This window comes from Ptychodera flava, unplaced genomic scaffold (genome assembly GCF_041260155.1).
Source record: "Ptychodera flava strain L36383 unplaced genomic scaffold, AS_Pfla_20210202 Scaffold_67__1_contigs__length_642179_pilon, whole genome shotgun sequence".
NCBI classification, from domain to species: Eukaryota; Metazoa; Hemichordata; class Enteropneusta; family Ptychoderidae; genus Ptychodera; species Ptychodera flava.
In genome coordinates this window covers 492,507-509,906 of record NW_027248389.1, presented here as the reverse complement: position 1 = coordinate 509,906, position 17,400 = coordinate 492,507, and the positions used below count along the sequence as shown (strand labels likewise).

The window sequence follows — 17,400 nt, the reverse complement described above, 5'->3', positions numbered from 1 at the left end:
AACACTGCTGTAATGTTGCAGTAATATTAAGGTGACATTCTTCAACAGTCTGTGCAGCATTCCTATTAGCATACTGTTCAGCAGGTAGCAGACAAACATTACATTGTTGCACATGAAAAATCTGTGCTGCTATAGCAAGGCACAGCTACGATGCATAAAAAACTGTATTGTGCAACATGATTGCAAGAAGATGCCAGGGGTCTACCAAAATGGAACAATTTGTGCAGCTTTGATGCATGATATGGAGTAATTACAAAACGGTGTAGATTTAAAAATTATTCAAAAATTTGAGATTCAGTATACATTTTGACTGGTGATAATTAAAAGTCATTTAGTTTGTTAATGAAACATTCAAAAATCTATTTTCAAAAACACTTCGTTTTATTGGAAAGGCTTTGCTGCAACAGATATTATTGAAAAGCCGCACTAGCCTTAAATGTACCTTGCCCATGAAAATTTTAGAGCTGGTAGCTCGTACCAGTATTTTCCAATCATGGACAAAAGTAGAAATGTGGTCTAATAAAGTTTGCCAAAATTAAAATCTATGACCTGATCTTCTGCAATTTTTCAGCATGATCGATACTTTTCAAGTGTTTGCCAAAGCACGGACGTAATCTTCATCAATGGACAATTAAGTACGATTGCCGATCTGAGTCCCACTGTGGCATGGGATCTCGATATATGCTGGTCAGAAGATCTTGGGGGAGCAAGTCTACTGATTCCCTGCCAGACTTTTCCCAGGACAAATTTGCTGTATAATTGGCTCTGCCACATTAAGTTCCATTCCTGGCTATACAAGCTTCAAATCCGGGAAGAGTACAAACATCGTTTTGGTTGACTTATACATTGTAGGTCATAGGTGGGTGCATGAATTATGTTTGATTCCCGCCCCAGATGTGTATAGATCCATAATGATCACATCATGTGAAACATTGCAACTGATTGTAAATGATTGACAGCTCGTGGGTGGGCAGATTTCAGTGGTGCGGCTATCTGCTCTATCTTCATTAAATATTGCTGATTTTTTCACAAGTATGACACTTTATAAGGCAAAGAGAAGCTTTAAATATTGGTATTTCAAAGAAGAACAATTAACGCTTTCATGTTACTGTCAAAAAGTTGTACGTAAGCACATAACCTTGATCAATTTGGGCTATACATTGAAGTCTTTCAGTTTTCTCCGCCCTGTGATCCCGTACGAAACAGATTTTGTGGTAAACATGCTGCAGCTCTGGGTAAAACATACCACGCATACTTTGTGTGCCACAACAGTCTATCCATCCTGCGCCGATAGTCACCACTAGTGGTGCACTTGTGGTGATTAGCAATCTTTCTCTTGGTATGTCTACCACAAGACTGAAGTAAACAAAGTTGCAGATTGCTTGTGGTATGTTTGCCATTGAAGGCTTTACGTAAAATACAAGGTCACACAGCACAGACTGTGCAGACTCATGTGTAAGAATTCAGGCTGCACGGTTACAGGGCAGCCAAATGAACGTGTGTGCCCAGCTGGCTTCTGTCGATGTACCGTAGATCATATGCATGAATAAGAATATACATGTTTGCACTCTAAATTTAATAACAAAATAGTATATTTATTGATTTTTCAAAATGGGGATGTTAAAACGTGAACATATTTGTAGGACAAATCTTAGTCAGTTTCCAAGAAATTAGGAAATTCACATACAAAAGTACCTGACTCTCCAAATGATACTTCTATACACAGTGACAAGATTTTACGAATCCAGATTACATCAACAATAGCACATATGTAAAGGTGCGGGATTGCTGGATTGCCAAAATAGCTTAATTTGAGCGATTTAGCAGCTATAGGCCCTATGGTGTGATCGAGGCGAGAAAGTGACGAAGTTGATCTAATAAGGGGAGAACCATTTGATTTCTGGGGGGGGGGTATGGAGGAAAAGGGTATGGGAGCAAATTTTTTTTTCCTGTCCGAGTGACAGCAATTTTTTTTTTCTACTGTCAGACCTGCATCAATTTTTTTTTTTCAAATGGAGTAGCAGTGCAATTTTTTTTTTCCTTGGTCATCAAGTTTGTAATTCGTTGTATATAAGGGAACCGTCATTATTTACGGCCTGAAACTCCGAAATTTCGAGTGACCCCCCCCCCCCCACTCGCCAACCATGATGAATTTGAGTAACCTCCCTCTCTAACTCTGAAATTTTGACTGATCCCCATTAAGAAAAGTTAAATACCAATGCATGTTATTGTAAAATTTACAAAATACAGCAACAGTAAAGACCTTTCCAATCCTGATGTACCCTGCTAGACTATCATCAGTTATCTCATGATGGTTCAAAAAAGGTGAACCCATCAAAATGAAATTCAAAGTCACAATAAAATAAAGATATAAAAGATCACGCAGTATCTAATCATATAGTATATTGTTTAATTAGGATGGATATTATGACAGGGTTTTCACTAGGATATCTGACCGGGCAGAATTTGAAAGTACAGGGGAGAACATGAGAGAGGCTTAGGGGGAAAGTGTCACAGGGCTTTCCCCTAGCTTGCATGGAATTTTTAAGATATTGATGAGTGCAATGGTGCAGTGTGGTGCAATCTGAGAGGTGTTTTTTTATTTTTTACCAAGTGAAACTGTTAGAATATCCCAAGGGGGAGAGCAACGAGAGGGGGTTCCCCCTCTCGTATTGGAAATTTTGAGAATTGATGTGTTTAATGGTGCAATCTGAGAGGAGTTTCAGTTTATTTTGCACTCGGTAAAACTGTTTGAAAATGACATTGAACACTGATATTTTTTACTATTTTTGCATGATCAGTTTTTGAGTCACAATATTCAACAACCAAACAATGACAATACAATTTGTGAAAAACAGTTCTGTTTGCCAGAGACTGAAGACAAATGAATATACAGGAACGGAAAATCTGTGACCTTCTTGTGTCATTTCTCCAGCTGCCAGCTTCTAATGAAAAGCCTGAATATGGTATGTTTGCGATCCGGTGTTTGTGGTCAGAAAAACAAGGCTCAAACATTGTATTTCATTATATTTGTTGTTCCTCAATTTTTCATTGTCAAGGTACATCTTTCTAACAAATTTATATTGAGAAATAATATATTGGTTTAACACTAGTTTATTGACTCCTGTCTTGTGTTTTAAATTTTCACAATTTACAGAAGTCAAATAGTCCCCTTTAGATAGTGCCTATGCCATTGAGATATTGCAACAGAAATCCTGAAATATGATTTCTTGGGTCAGAAAAGGGAAGGAAAACATTGAGTGTACTGAGGTGTAAAGTAGACCTATGTAGTGCATGCTTATATCATAAGTGCAGGGAAAAGAAACATAAGAATTGCTTGTGGTAAAACATTTGCGCCGCCGGCGCGCCGGCAAAGAATACATGAGAAAAGGGTTTCCAAATTTTGCTTATTTCTGGTGCATTGTGACAATTTTTTTTTCTCTTCTGTCTGTTATGACAATTTTTTTTTTCTCAGGCCATGACAGGATCAATTTTTTTTTTTCTTCTCTCTCACCTGGTGACAATTTTTTTTTCCAAAATCCTCCATATCCCCCCCCCAGAAATCAAATGGTTCCCCCCTAAGACGGGTATTCTGTTGATAACAAGTTGTTTCATACATAGGCCACACTGTAGGCAGCCACAAAAATCCCATGAAACCATTTTCCCCTGTCCATCGGGAAACGTTTTGAGCCAATGATCTGCACGATAATTCAATGTTAAATTCATCAATTTCATGGTAGCACGAAAATCTCTCTCGAAAATCGGCCGTAATCCATGAAGGAAAGGAACTTAATTGCCACAGTTTGGGTAGGCCTAATAATAAGCGGACAGAGCATGTCAGTCACCGCGGTCGAAGAAAACAGTCATTCTATTTGTGTCTTTCGACAATTATTTTCCGAAGCCATCATAATGATCTTATAAGCATGGAGGTAGGTATGGTATAAGTTACTATATCGCCGACTTAGAAAGACAAGGGAATTATTAGTCGTATTGCCATCCACTGTACAAATGATTGACATCTCACTCAACCTGCCGTGGACACGTACGTACGTGTCTCCAGGGAAACGCGCCCGAACAAAAATGTAAGAAATTGTTGAACTGGTATGTTGGATTTTTTGTATCTCACGCCTGTCGTATAGAACACAGTTTTTATCGAAATTGAATTCCCGTAGCGCAATAATTGTAGCCCTTGGTTGGTGGGGATTGGGCTTCTGTCGTGCAGCTCGCGCCTTGCCCCAACCTGGTTGGGGCAGGCGCGAGCCGCACGACAGAAGCCCAATCCCCACCAACCAAGGGCTACAATTATTGCAGCTAGAATTCCCGTATCTCAGGGAAGGCACACTATAAAATAGTGCTGGTATAGTGCCTATGAAGGGTTTGCACGGTTAGCCCCGCGATCGAGGCGCCACTGGCACTGCTGTGCTAACTGCTATGTAATAGGGCCTACATAGTGTGGGGCTTAGTGTTGGGTCATAGCCACTGGTGCTGTCAATACACTTTTGCTTGGATAGTCCGTCGAAAGCTGCAAGTTTTCAATGAATTACTTTTAAAAAAACTTCCACTACGATTCATGCTATGTTACGTACGTGTACAGCGATCGCGATTGCAAGGACTTTGTATCGGAAGTAATAGTATCACGCCTGATGACATCATAGATCATGTGAAGACTTCGTTGTGATTGGTCAGATTGGCGTGTCACAGGTCAAATCTCAGCGGCAAATCTGATATCAGAAAGGCAGTTAGTTACGACCCTTTTGAATTGCTGAATGCATTGTCGCTGTTTTTTCACTCGACTTTTGACAAAATTTCACTGAAATTTGCCGTTGGACATCACCTTGACAGCTTCGTATACCCTAGCTATGAATGTACAACCTATAGGCAATGTTCAAGACGCGTTAATTTTCATGTCATCGTCGTCACGATCGGCGTGTGGAGATCGGCTTGTGAACAATGGTCACCATTCTTATAACCATGATAACACCCTGAGCTGGCCGAGCTGAGGATCAAGGCGATCGTTTGAATTTCGGTAAGTAAATTTTCGAGTATCCTTCTCTACAACGTAACGACGAATTTTATCTGTTTTTGTTCTGTGCAATTCTCGAGTAACACTGTCCAATTGTCTGAATAACTCCCGAGGTTGAACGTTGAGTGAACAGAACAGTGTGAAAGGAGTGGCCTTTATCTGTTCATACCGATGTATTGATAGTGTCTATGTCTGGGGAATACATACTTCGACACTTTGGCGAAGGCACAGTCCCTCGGGGACTGTACCCAGGGTGAAACTTTTGCTTATATGTATACAAATTTCCCTCGATGTACGATATAAAACAATGAAAAAACAATACATTTTATGATTTAGGAATGGTTAGGTAAGAATTAAGTTCTTAAACTCTGACCTAGTATCGTTTGTACACGTGTTTCATGTCATGAAATTTGGTATACGTCTATTTATAAGATCATGCTGGACGATGCTGGACGTCTCTGTCTTTGACACTTAAGTTTCTTTTGAAATCTTCATTAATGTATTTTGACATTTATTCAACGTTACCCGTAAATATTTTGCTGGCATATTGTAAGGCGAAATCCAAATCAATGATTGATTTACAATATTTCATTGAAGTTCTACATGAAATCTTACAACACAAAACATGCATACAATATTTTCAGAGTTATCTTTCTGTAGCTGTGGATCACTGGTAGCGTTGTCTCCCCCCCCCCCCCCCCTCCCCATCTAAAAGTAATTTAGATTCACAGATATAGTAGTAAACTAGTTTTCATGTCACATGTAGTCAAAATCACCAAACATAATCGCTGGGACTTTTTCCTTTACATTCCTTTTTATTCCATTGCATTTTCTTATTTGTAGCTGGAAGTGACGACATGTCTTTGTGGCAACGGATGCTGAGAAAAAGCAATGCTGATGACAACTTTACATCACCAATCTCATAAACCCACATTGGTCCCAAAGAGTAACCAAGCTTGCCAAGGCAAATATATAAGTGTAAGTACCGTTTGAAATATCTTTACAATTTAGTGACCTGGATTCCATTTCATGATATGTGCAAGACTCATTGTGAAAGGTATGTCAAGGCAGTTGCAATTACATACTGACTGGCAGATTGTTCTCTTGGCATTTTGTCTACTGTACTGTGCTAGTATATGTGATTGCATTAATGTTTCTTTTCTTGTTTTTCTTTTTTTTTTTTTTTTTTAGCCCTTTCTGTAGTCTAGCGGAAAGCAAACCAAGACACTGAACAATGAACTGGATCAAAAGTAACTGTTCCCACTATATCGTTGGATATGCCAACACTTTGTTATGAAGATGCCATGGATTAAGGGAGATATCCTGTGAAAGAACTGTTGATGAACTTGTGATTTCTTTTGTTTTGAGTCATTTGTTAGCATTTCCATCTGCAATAAATGTAAGGTAGGAATTCAATGAAAAACCTGGTAAGATTTTCTTTTGTTTGTGAATGTGTATGAGTGTTTGTACCTGTGGCTACATTCTGAAAACTTTAATACATGAGCACAAGAATGAGTAGCTACAGTGTGAGTGGTCGTGGCAAAGTGTGAAGGGTAGGGGTATGCTACTGGGGGTGGGGCTACCCATAGGGTCAGCTTCAATAGCGGTATGTATACCGTAAATCCTGTTTGTGGCAAGTATACCGCAAAAAAATTCTGCAAAGCCTAAACTTTTGTGGCAAACATACCAGGACATGCTTGAGTGTCGTGGTAAGCATACCACAATATGTGCGCCGCAAAATCCATCAACATGCGAAAATCTCAAGCTATGCGTAAGCTTACCACAACATGTTGTGGTAAACTTACCGGGCAATTATGAAGACTTTACCAGAACTGTTCGCCGCAAGGCTTTAATTTTCGTAAGGGATTGTACATGTCGTTGTTCATTAGAGCAGTATGCAGTTCTCTGGAGGTTTGGTGGTGTCCGACAAATTGTTGGCAATTAATTTGTATTAAGCACACATTTTTACACCTGAGAAATATGTTTTACGTTGCATGTGACCACTGGCAAGTCAAAAGCAAATAAAATTTTGTCTTGGTTTTGATCTCATATATGGTGATATTTATTTTGGTTGCTGTGGACTGAGCAGTTGTAAGTTGTTCGGGATTACACAAAGTTAAAAGAAACACTGTCAATTATATCCCTTTGGCACTTTGAATGTGTTATGAAATCACAGTTCAGACTATTATTTTCTGTTCTTTATTGTATTTTTTGTATGAATCTCTTGAAAATTTAATAATTGTATGGATGTTATATTCTGTAAACATCGTTGTTTGTACATTTACAATTACTGGTATCAGTGTGAATGAGTGTCATGTAACCGTTTAATGATAGGAAGTTGGCAGGTAATACTTAATGTCTTCTTGCACAATGGAGTATTTGTTTCTGAATTGAAATTTATGCATGTAATAATTTTCATATTAGCATTACACCTACCTGTGCATGTTATTGAGTATTAAATGAAATTTTATGTAAACCAGAGCAGCAGTATAGCAGCAACCAGAACGCTGCAATATTGCAGCAACCGACGCATGTTTGATATAAGAACTGCTGCAATGTAACAGCAACCAAAGTGTCTGTCAAAATTTGCATTCTAACTGTTGTATTGCTGCAACATTGCTGCAAAATTGTAAGTAGCAAGACAGTATGGCAGGGCTAAAATTTTCATAAGGGTCCTGATGCTGTTATGTACCAGTATGCATCATTTGTGACACTACAGAAGCACAATATGACTAAGGTAATAATTCAGCATATTGGTACTGCTGCATTGTCATATTATTTTATTATCTATGCATTTCATGATCATTCTACGTTTTTTCAAATGAATTTTAAGTACGCGCATGTTCATTATGATATGTAGAAAGGAGATGTTGAGTGGAATCTACACAATTCCATCACTGTTGCAAGAACATACCTTATTCATATTGGAAGCTTGAGGTAAAGAGTTTCCTTCTATACCTTCTTTTGGGGACGAAGCTTTGTCTTTGTTCTGCAAATCATCTTGTGCAGAACCATCCTCCTGTAAGGGTAATTGGCTTTGATCAATATAACAATCAATTGTTATTTGTCTGTGAACACCTCTGTTAATAAAAGCTTTCCATATTGTTTTGATACATTGATACCTTTGAAGAACAAGTGAAATCATACCTTAAATTATATAGAAACATAGCAACCAATATACTGTGTTATTCCACCATTTTTTCCTTGAAAACAACATGAATGGAATTGAGCGTAAAATCAAGCACAAGAATAAGACACTTAACAAAATTATCATGACAGAAGCTAAACAGACATAATGAAAGACACCGTACCACTGACACAAAGTTGGCAGAAAAATGTTGTAATCATATGATTCAATTATACAAAAGCAAAAGGTCAGTGTACCAGGAACCACTGAATTCCCTTTAGAATTCCCTTTAGAGTTTAATTTCAGGTGCTGTTACAGGATCTAAAGATGTTGCTACAAGTTCATATATGATAATTTAAAAGCAATTCAAAAAACCTAAACCCTTTCAGGTGTCTGTACGCACAGGACTGCAGTTATAATATGTAAGAGGTTCTGCTACAGGCATGAAAGTGAGAAACCTTGTACTTATACACCTGAGACCAAGGTAATGTGTACTCACCTGGTTAACATTGCCGAGATCTACCAGTCTGCATCGTGGATTTTCAGTGAAACCAAGATTGCTATCAATGCTGTCAAAGTTTTCTTCTGTCAGACCATCTTGTCCCAGTCGCTGGGATATTTCCGTCTTTGCTGCCATTATATCCACTGCACCACCATACCTCAACAGATGATTCAGATGTGAATGCATGCTTTCTGCACCAACAAGCCTATGTTCCAATCGTTCCACCTTGGAATCAATTTGTTTGCGCTTTGGTGAATATGTATCAGCAACTTCAGTTAGCAGTCTGTTTTCCTGCTTCTTGATTTCATCAACCACAGTTTTTGACAAGTCTCTGATTTGTGACTCAGTGGTTGTTTGTTCTTCTCCAAGCATTTCCCCACTCTGAGAACTCCATCTCTTGCCTGTTTTAAATCACTCACTTTCTGAGAAGCTTTCCCTTCATACTCTTTCATGGTTGGCATGTACTTCTCAAGAGCTGCTTCTACTGATAAAGTTTTGTGTTCTGGTGGTGTATGTTCAACCAAGGTACATTTCACACATGTTGGGATTTGACAAGAGTCGCAATACAATTCCAGCTGTGCACTGGGATGCTTATCACAGAACCTTGGTTGAATAAGTCTTGAATGCTCAGAAGACATTTTTTCTTTGTATTCATCTACAGTCATCAGTTTATGACCTTTGAGTAATCTCATTCTTTTGTGTGATTGAATGCAATCATCACAGAAGATTCACCACAATCTTGACACCAAAATTTAGCTTCTTTTTCACAAACTTCACATGTGATTTATCAGAATCAGGATTGACATTACTTAAAATCTGCTGCAAATCATTTATGAATCGATTGTTATCAATAGCAGATACTCCTCCAGAGGGCAAAGAAACAATTCTTTGCAAGTTGGACAGATCAGCTTATCATTGTTTGTTTTTACCCATTCGGTCAAGCAGGGTTCACAGTACGTGTGATAACAAGGTAGTATTTTAGGAGACTTGAATCTTTCCATGCAAATTGCACACAGCAGCATATGTTCATTGATGTCCGTCAAAATTTTCTCACTGGAAACTGATGATGCCGTGGCCATGTTGAATGTCACCTGGAAAAGAGACACACTGTGATTTAGCAGTAAAATTACAACATAAAAAGATTTTCATCTCAATGTGAACTTGGCTATTTTCCATATGACTAAATATAGTATGACACTTTAATAGCTTTTGAACAAATTCTCTATTCGAGATATCAAAAGAAAAACCATCATGCTTGAAAACACATGGATATCATATGTATATGCTAAAGTGGATGTCCTGCATGTGGTAGCATTACATTTTATTCTTTTTACACTTCAGAATATAGTCTGTACATCTGTAGTATGATGATGATCTCGTATGGATGTGTTTTGATGGCAATGTAATTTTTAAAATAAGTTCAGTTGGATTATTTCATTGCAATTTTAATGCAGTTTTTCCTGAAGACAAGAAATGTAAAAAGAGAAATTTATTTCTGAACAAGAAGTTATAATTATACAGCTGGATCAGCTATTTTGAACACCCTGCATCCAAGATTTTAATCAAATGCCAGAATCTTTTGTTGACAGCAGCATAATATCCTATTTTCAGCTCAAAACTGAGAACACACAGGCAAAAGATTGCTGGATGTTAGGCCAAAAAAACTTATTTGTTTCTGGTCACCACGCATATCACTTCAAAGTGGCGGTGCAACTCTTTTATCCCCCATTTTTAATTTGCCCCTATGAAAAAACAAGTCATTGACAATGACATAGTCCCCACTTGTAATAGGAGTATTAGTCTTGATGGGGTAGGGAAATGTGGTCATTAAGAAGTATCACTGGAGTGTATATGTTTAGATCTATGGGCACATAGGTCTATGTCATTGTTCCCAATTTGAAACATATGAGGCAAGTCTAAGTTATGGTTCTCAATCGGGAAAAAAGATTAGACCTTTAGCTGTATTGGCCAGCCAAGAAATACATATGCGCATAATAAATGAGGTACAAGATGTGACATCTTAAGGTCTAATATCCTATCAAAATTGGAGGGTATAGAACTTAATGTGGTTACTGAGTTATGCATATATATGTAAAATCAAGGTCAAAGGTCATTGAGGTCATGTGACATTTTGAAAAATAGCGTCAATGACACTGTAGCTCCCATCCTGGACTATTAGTGTTTGTTCTCTGGTCAGATATTTGAAACATGTGTGAAAGGGATAAGTGCATGAAGTGAAAAACTTAAATGAAATGTACTGGAGACAGTGAGATATGTTAATGTAATTATTCAGAATATAAAATGGAAAAAATACAGAATTAGATATATCGAATACTGTGATACAACCATTAAATCAACAAGTAATTTACAATGACATAGTCCCCACTTGTAATAGGAGTATTAGTCTTGATGGGGCTGGAAATGTGGTCATTAAGAAGTATCACTGGAGTGTATATGTTGAGATCTATGGGCACATAGGTCTATGTCGTTGTTCCCAATTTGATACACATGAGGCATGTCTAAGTTACGGTTCTAAATCGGGAAAAAGATCAGACCTCTAGCAGTATTGGCCAGCCAAGAAATACATATGCAGTGTTCTCCACAAGGGGTTTTTGAACGGGCGGTGCGCCGCTTCTTTTTGTTCGCCGCCCACCTTTAATCTCGCCCGCCCGCCTTTAATCTCGCCCGCCCACCTTTGTTTCTGTCGCCTAAACTGTTTTCACCTAAACTGTTTTCACAGTCAGTTGTCCGAACAATATCTGAAAGCCTATTGAATAAAAATGACAGCAACTGACAACGTCGTGTAATAAAGAGGGACCGTTCACACATCTGTCGGTTTGTTTTGCGACTGCATGCAATCCTCAAATTCAATGTTCTCCCCAGGCCCCGACGGCCCCGATCCTTATTTTTTTCGCCCGATCCTGTTTCATATCCGCGGCGCCGATACTCTTTAGTAAATGTGGTTGAAGACCTATGTTTCTAAGCGGCGATTTTGTCACGCTCTTATTTCAGCAAGCTTTTCAAGTGTGAAACGGCCGTAGTGCCGATGAACACTGGCTAAGACTTCAATTCAAAAAGCTTGAAATGTGTTAAGCTGCCGACCGTACCGTACAGACACCGTCCATTTCATACAACGGACACGGTACACTCGAAGGCTCGGTGTTGCATTTTTGCCAGCGGACACTCAGTCAAAGCATCTATGCTATTGTCAACTGCCATTGCCGCCATGTCTCGTACTTGTAAGGATCCGAAGGTCAGGAAAAGTGATTTCGATCAGATCTGGCTAAAATCGTACGATTGGTTGAGACAAATATCAGATGCAAAAAAGTATGGTACTTCGCGTGCTCAGGTCGTTGCGTATCCGAGCCAAGTTAGCCATTTTGAGATCCGTGTACGTCCACATGACGTTGAAGCCAGTGTGGTCATTTCCTGTCACGCATTCGTAACTTGCATGGTTCGTTCGATTGACTTTGAGAAGCAGTTGCGTTTGATAAAGTTTCAAATCCGTGACCGTTTTAAAATATCAAAGGCACAATGAAATGAAGTAAAAAGAAACTGCACGAGCTAAAATCATCATTCGTGTGATCATCCGAATACAGCAGCTATGTACCGTACATACGGTTCTGTAGGCCTACAGTATAGTTCAAAGGTCGCGTGTGATCGAGATCTAGTGCGCCGGCCAGCGTGCTCCACACAAACATGCATGGCAGCCTACGCCGCGCAGTTGTCGAAGTTTTGTACGTTTGCCGAACTAAGAGTCGATGAAATTTCAAATCTTTCTCTTGGAAATACTTGGTATCATTTTTTTCGGGCCTCCCTTTATTATGAATTGAGTTTTAAAGTCAACGTATGTTTCTCTGCAGGCATGCTCCGCTGACTCCGCATTGTAACTTAGTGCATTATTCAGTCCCGTGTCAACTTGTCATGGACGTAAAAAAAAGACGTTCATGGCTTTACCAATCCGGCTACAGACAAACATATAGTAACAGAGGGTCACATGAAAACGTGCCATCATTTGCCACCGATTTTTCGAACACTGATTACTTCTCATGTAGGCCTACTTTTGAATTTTCATGTTGGTATTGTGCAATATATTTACTAAATTGTGTATTGTTTGTATTAGTTCAATGTGTTTTTTTCACTTTTGATGTTTTATTATTTATTTAAAGTAAATAGACAGGATTTAAATGTAAAAATAAATTGTATAGCTTGCCATTAATCACTGCTGAATGGAGAAAAATATGAGAATGTCAGAAGTATACATCTCATCACTGGAGTGCCTTGTGAATAGCCCTGGTGATATGTAAATTGTGTGCAAATATTATGCAAATACATATGCTAATTAGCCGCCCGCCTTTAATTTTCATTTGTGGAGAACATGATATGTGCATATAAATGAGGTACAAGATGTGACATCTTAAGGTCTAATATCCTATCAAATTGGAGGGTATAGAACTTGTGGTTACTGAGATATGCTATATATGTATAATCAAGGTCAAAGGTCATCGAGGTCACATGACATTTTGAAAAAAAAAATTATATTGCTAATTAATCCCTATATGCCAAAAAATCAGATCTCTAGCTCTATTCGCTTGCCCAGAATTAGATGTGTACATAATTAATGAGGTAAAGCGTGTGTTGTCATAAGGTCATCCTACTAAATACAAAGGACATAGCACTTGTGGTTACTTATTTATTGACATAAACATATATTTTAGGTAAAAGGTCATCGAGGTCACATGACATTTAGTCAAAAAATTTCTCTCCTATAGTTATCCCTATATACCAAAAATCAGACATCAAGCTCTATTTGCTCGCTCAGAATGAGATATGCGCATAATTATTGAGGTACAGTATGTGGCGTCATAAGGTGTCCAATCATACCAAACATGAAGGGTGTAGCACTTGTGGTTACCGAGTTACGGAAAAATATGTATATTTGAGGTCAAAGGTCACCGAGGTCACGTGACATTTTGTCAAAAAAATTGTATTGCTAAGTTATCCCTATATACCAAAAATCAGACCTCTAGCTCTATTGGCTCGCTCAAAATTAGATATGTGCATAATTAATGAGGTACAATATGTGGCGTCATAAGCTGTCCCATCATACCATACATGAAGCGTGTAGCACTTGTGGTTACTGAGTTATGGACAAATATGTATATTTGAGGTCAAAGGTCACCGAGGTCACGTGACATTTTGTCAAATAAATTGTATTGCTAAGTTATCCCTATATACCAAAAATCAGACCTCTAGCTCTATTGGCTCGCTCAAAATTAGATATGCGCATAAGTAATGAGGTACAATATGTGGCGTCATAAGCTGTCCCATCATACCATACATGAAGGCTGTAGCACTTGTGGGTACTGAGTTATGGACAAATATGAATATTTGATGTCAAAGGTCACCGAGGTCACGTGATATTTGTCAAAAAATTGTTTTGCTAAGTTATCCCTATATACCAAAAATCAGACCTCTAGCTCTATTGGCTCGCTCAAAATTAGATATGCGCATAATTAATGAGGTACAATATGTGGCGTCATAAGGTGTCCCATCATACCATACATGAAGGCTGTAGCACTGTGGTTACTGAGTTATGGACAAATATGTATATTTGAGGTCAAAGGTCACCGAGGTCACGTGACATTTTGTCAAAAAAATTGTTTTGCTAAGTTATCCCTATATACCAAAAATCAGACCTCTAGCTCTATTGGCTCGCTCAAAATTAGATATGTGCATAATTAATGAGGTACAATATGTGGCGTCATAAGCTGTCCCATCATACCATATATGAAGGGTGGTAGCACTTGTGGTTACTGAGTTATGGACAAATATTTATATTTGAGATCAAAGGTCATCAAGGTCACATGACATTTTGTCAAAATATCCGAGATATCTGCGTGAACGGATGGACTCACGGATGGACGAACAGACGGACATGACCCAATCTATAAGCTCACTGGACTTCATCCGTGGGGACTAAAAATTGTGTCACTGCATCCTTTTTGCAATATGAATATGATGAGAAACTAAATTTTTATTTTTTGTGGCCTTATACATGGAGTCTATGGAGATCTGCCTTATACATGGGAGTCTATGGACGTGTAAACTAAAAATATGCAAATTTCACCACGATTTGCCCAAATTTGGGAAAGGTCACTCCTATGCACTTCCATACCAAGTTTCAAATCAATCGGACTGGTGGTTTCAGAGCAGGAGATTTTTGACCAAAAATGGGAGAAAATTACAAAAAATCATTAAAAATAGCAAGTCCAAGATACTGACCCAAGATGCGCACAATCATTTCATGTCAGCCCAAAGTACTTACATGCTAATTTTTCATGTAATCTGCTCAGTGGTTATTGAGTTTTTTCAATTTTGACTGTTTTTACATTTTTTCACTTAATTTGCATATTTTGGCAATGACAACTTCATTTGAACAAAATCTCATCTACAGCCCATCATCCATGTACACACCAAATATCAAGATGAAATGTACAGCGGTTTTGGAGTTTTTGATGTTGACGGACAGACATACAGACATACAGACATACAGACATACAGACACACAGACATACAGACATACAGACATACATACATACAGACATTTTCCTAGCCTATAAGAATAGCTTCCATTGCCATATATACATATGGCTATGGGAGCTAAAAAAAATTATTTTGCTAATTAATCCCTATATGCCAAAAATCAGACCTCTAGCTCTATTCGCTTGCCCAGAATTAGATATGTGCATAATTAATGAGGTAAAGCGTGTGTTGTCATAAGGTCTCCCATCCTACTAAATATAAAGGACATAGCACTTTTGGTTACTTATTTATTGACATAAACGTATATTTTAGGTAAAAGGTCATCGAGGTCACATGACAATTGGTCAAAAAATTTCTATCCTATAGTTATCCCTACATACCAAAAATCAGACATCCAGCTCTATTGGCTTGCTAAGAATTAGATATGTGCATAATTAATGAGGTACAGTATGTGGGGTCATAAGATCTTCCATCATACCAAATATGAAGGGTGTACCACTTGTATTTACTGACTTATGGACAAATATGTATATTTCAGGTCAAAGGTCATTGAGGTCACGTGACATTTTGTCAAAATATTGTATTGCTAAGTTATCCCTATATACAAAAATCAGACCTCTAGCTCTATTGGCTCGCTCAAAATTAGATATGCGCATAATTAATGAGGTACAATATGTGGCGTCATAAGGTGTCCCATCATACCATATATGAAGGGTGTAGCACTTGTGGTTACTGAGTTATGGACAAATATGTATATTTCAGGTCAAAGGTCACCAAGGTCACGTGACATTTTGTCAAAAAAATTGTATTGCTAAGTTATCCCTATATACCAAAAATCAGACCTCTAGCTCAATTGGCTCGCTCAAAATTAGATATGCACATAATTAATGAGGTACAATATGTGGCGTCATAAGGTGTCCCATCATACCATACATGAAGGGTGTAGCACTTGTGGTTACTGAGTTATGGACAAATATGTATATTTGAGGTCAAAGGTCACTGAGGTCACGTGACATTTTGTCAAAATATCTGAGATATCTGCGTGAACGGACGGACATGACCCAATCTATAAGCCCCCTGGACTTCATCCTTGGGGACTAAAAACTGTGTCACTGCATCCTTTTTGCAATATGAATACGATGAGAAACTAAATTTTTATTTTCTTGGCCTTATACATGGGATCTATGGAGAACTGCCTTATACATGGGAGTCTATGGAGGTGTAAACTAAAAAGTCCTCTAACACGGCCAAATTTGATCGCATTGTGAAACAAATCGACGTGCATCTGTATGGGGTAGGGCACTATCCTTGTGCAAAGTTTGAAAGAAATTGACCAGGGCATGTCTGAGATATCTGCGTGAACGGACGGACGCACGCACGCACGCACGCACGCATTGACATGACCAACCTATAAGTCCCCCCCACCCCCCGAACGGTGTCCGTGGGGACTAAAAAGGAAAAAATGTATCAAATTCACCAAAATAAAAAAATTGAAAAAAAAATCACATCGCCGCATCATTTTTTGCACATATCAATGACCAGAAACAAACATATTTTGGGGGGCCTTAGAGGGCGCTTTATATTCCACTAGTATAGCGTGCTGCTGTATTAAAGATGATTCATATTAGTGCTATACCATAACTCTTTTGCCCTGGATTGTCGTTGACATGAAAATATTCCTTCCTATTCCTTCCTATTATAAGAAATGCGACTGTCATTTCATGCATAAATTTCTCTAAAACGAATCATTACCATAGACCATGACAAATAAAACATCACTGTCATTGAAAAGGGCAGAAAGCACTGACATAAAACATCAGTATACCTCTAACTATTGATCTAGCCGAATGGTTAACATTGGTGACTGCGATATCTTTGTAAGGTGATTGGGTGCAGCACATTTGATTTTAGGGAAATGTCATTATTTACGGCCTGGGGGGTGGGGTCGGAGGAATTGCTTAGAAACTCCAAAATTTCGAGAAACCCCCCTGCCAACCATGACGTATTTGAATAACCCGCCCTCCCTGCTACAGGAATTTTGAGTGAAACCCCCCCCCCAAAAAAAAAAAAAAAAATTGGGAAAGTTAAATATCTATACAGTACATTAGGGGAACACTCCATTAACTGAGAAGTACCCGACTAACCGAGTTGGTTATCAGAGGATAAAATCTCTATGTCAACATATGCGAACAGCTAATCTTT

The 17,400-nt window shown here is 38.3% G+C and overlaps 1 protein-coding gene and 1 long non-coding RNA gene across 2 annotated transcripts; one reads left to right on the top strand and one right to left on the bottom strand.

Annotated features, from left to right (window-relative positions):
* Positions 1–4,571: 4,571 nt before the first annotated feature.
* LOC139128750 (uncharacterized) lies at positions 4,572–6,446 on the top strand. The gene is made up of 3 exons (XR_011551393.1): positions 4,572–5,026; positions 5,867–6,001; positions 6,215–6,446. It is a non-coding gene; the product is annotated as an uncharacterized lncRNA (long non-coding RNA).
* A 1,458-nt stretch (positions 6,447–7,904) lies between these two features.
* On the bottom strand, positions 7,905–9,559 carry LOC139128764 (uncharacterized). The gene is made up of 2 exons (XM_070694489.1): positions 8,650–9,559; positions 7,905–8,042 (listed from the first exon to the last, which is right to left on the bottom strand). Exons 1-2 carry the CDS (start codon positions 9,022–9,024, stop codon positions 7,905–7,907), a joined length of 513 nt encoding a protein of 170 aa, XP_070550590.1. The 5' UTR covers positions 9,025–9,559.
* Positions 9,560–17,400: the final 7,841 nt, after the last annotated feature.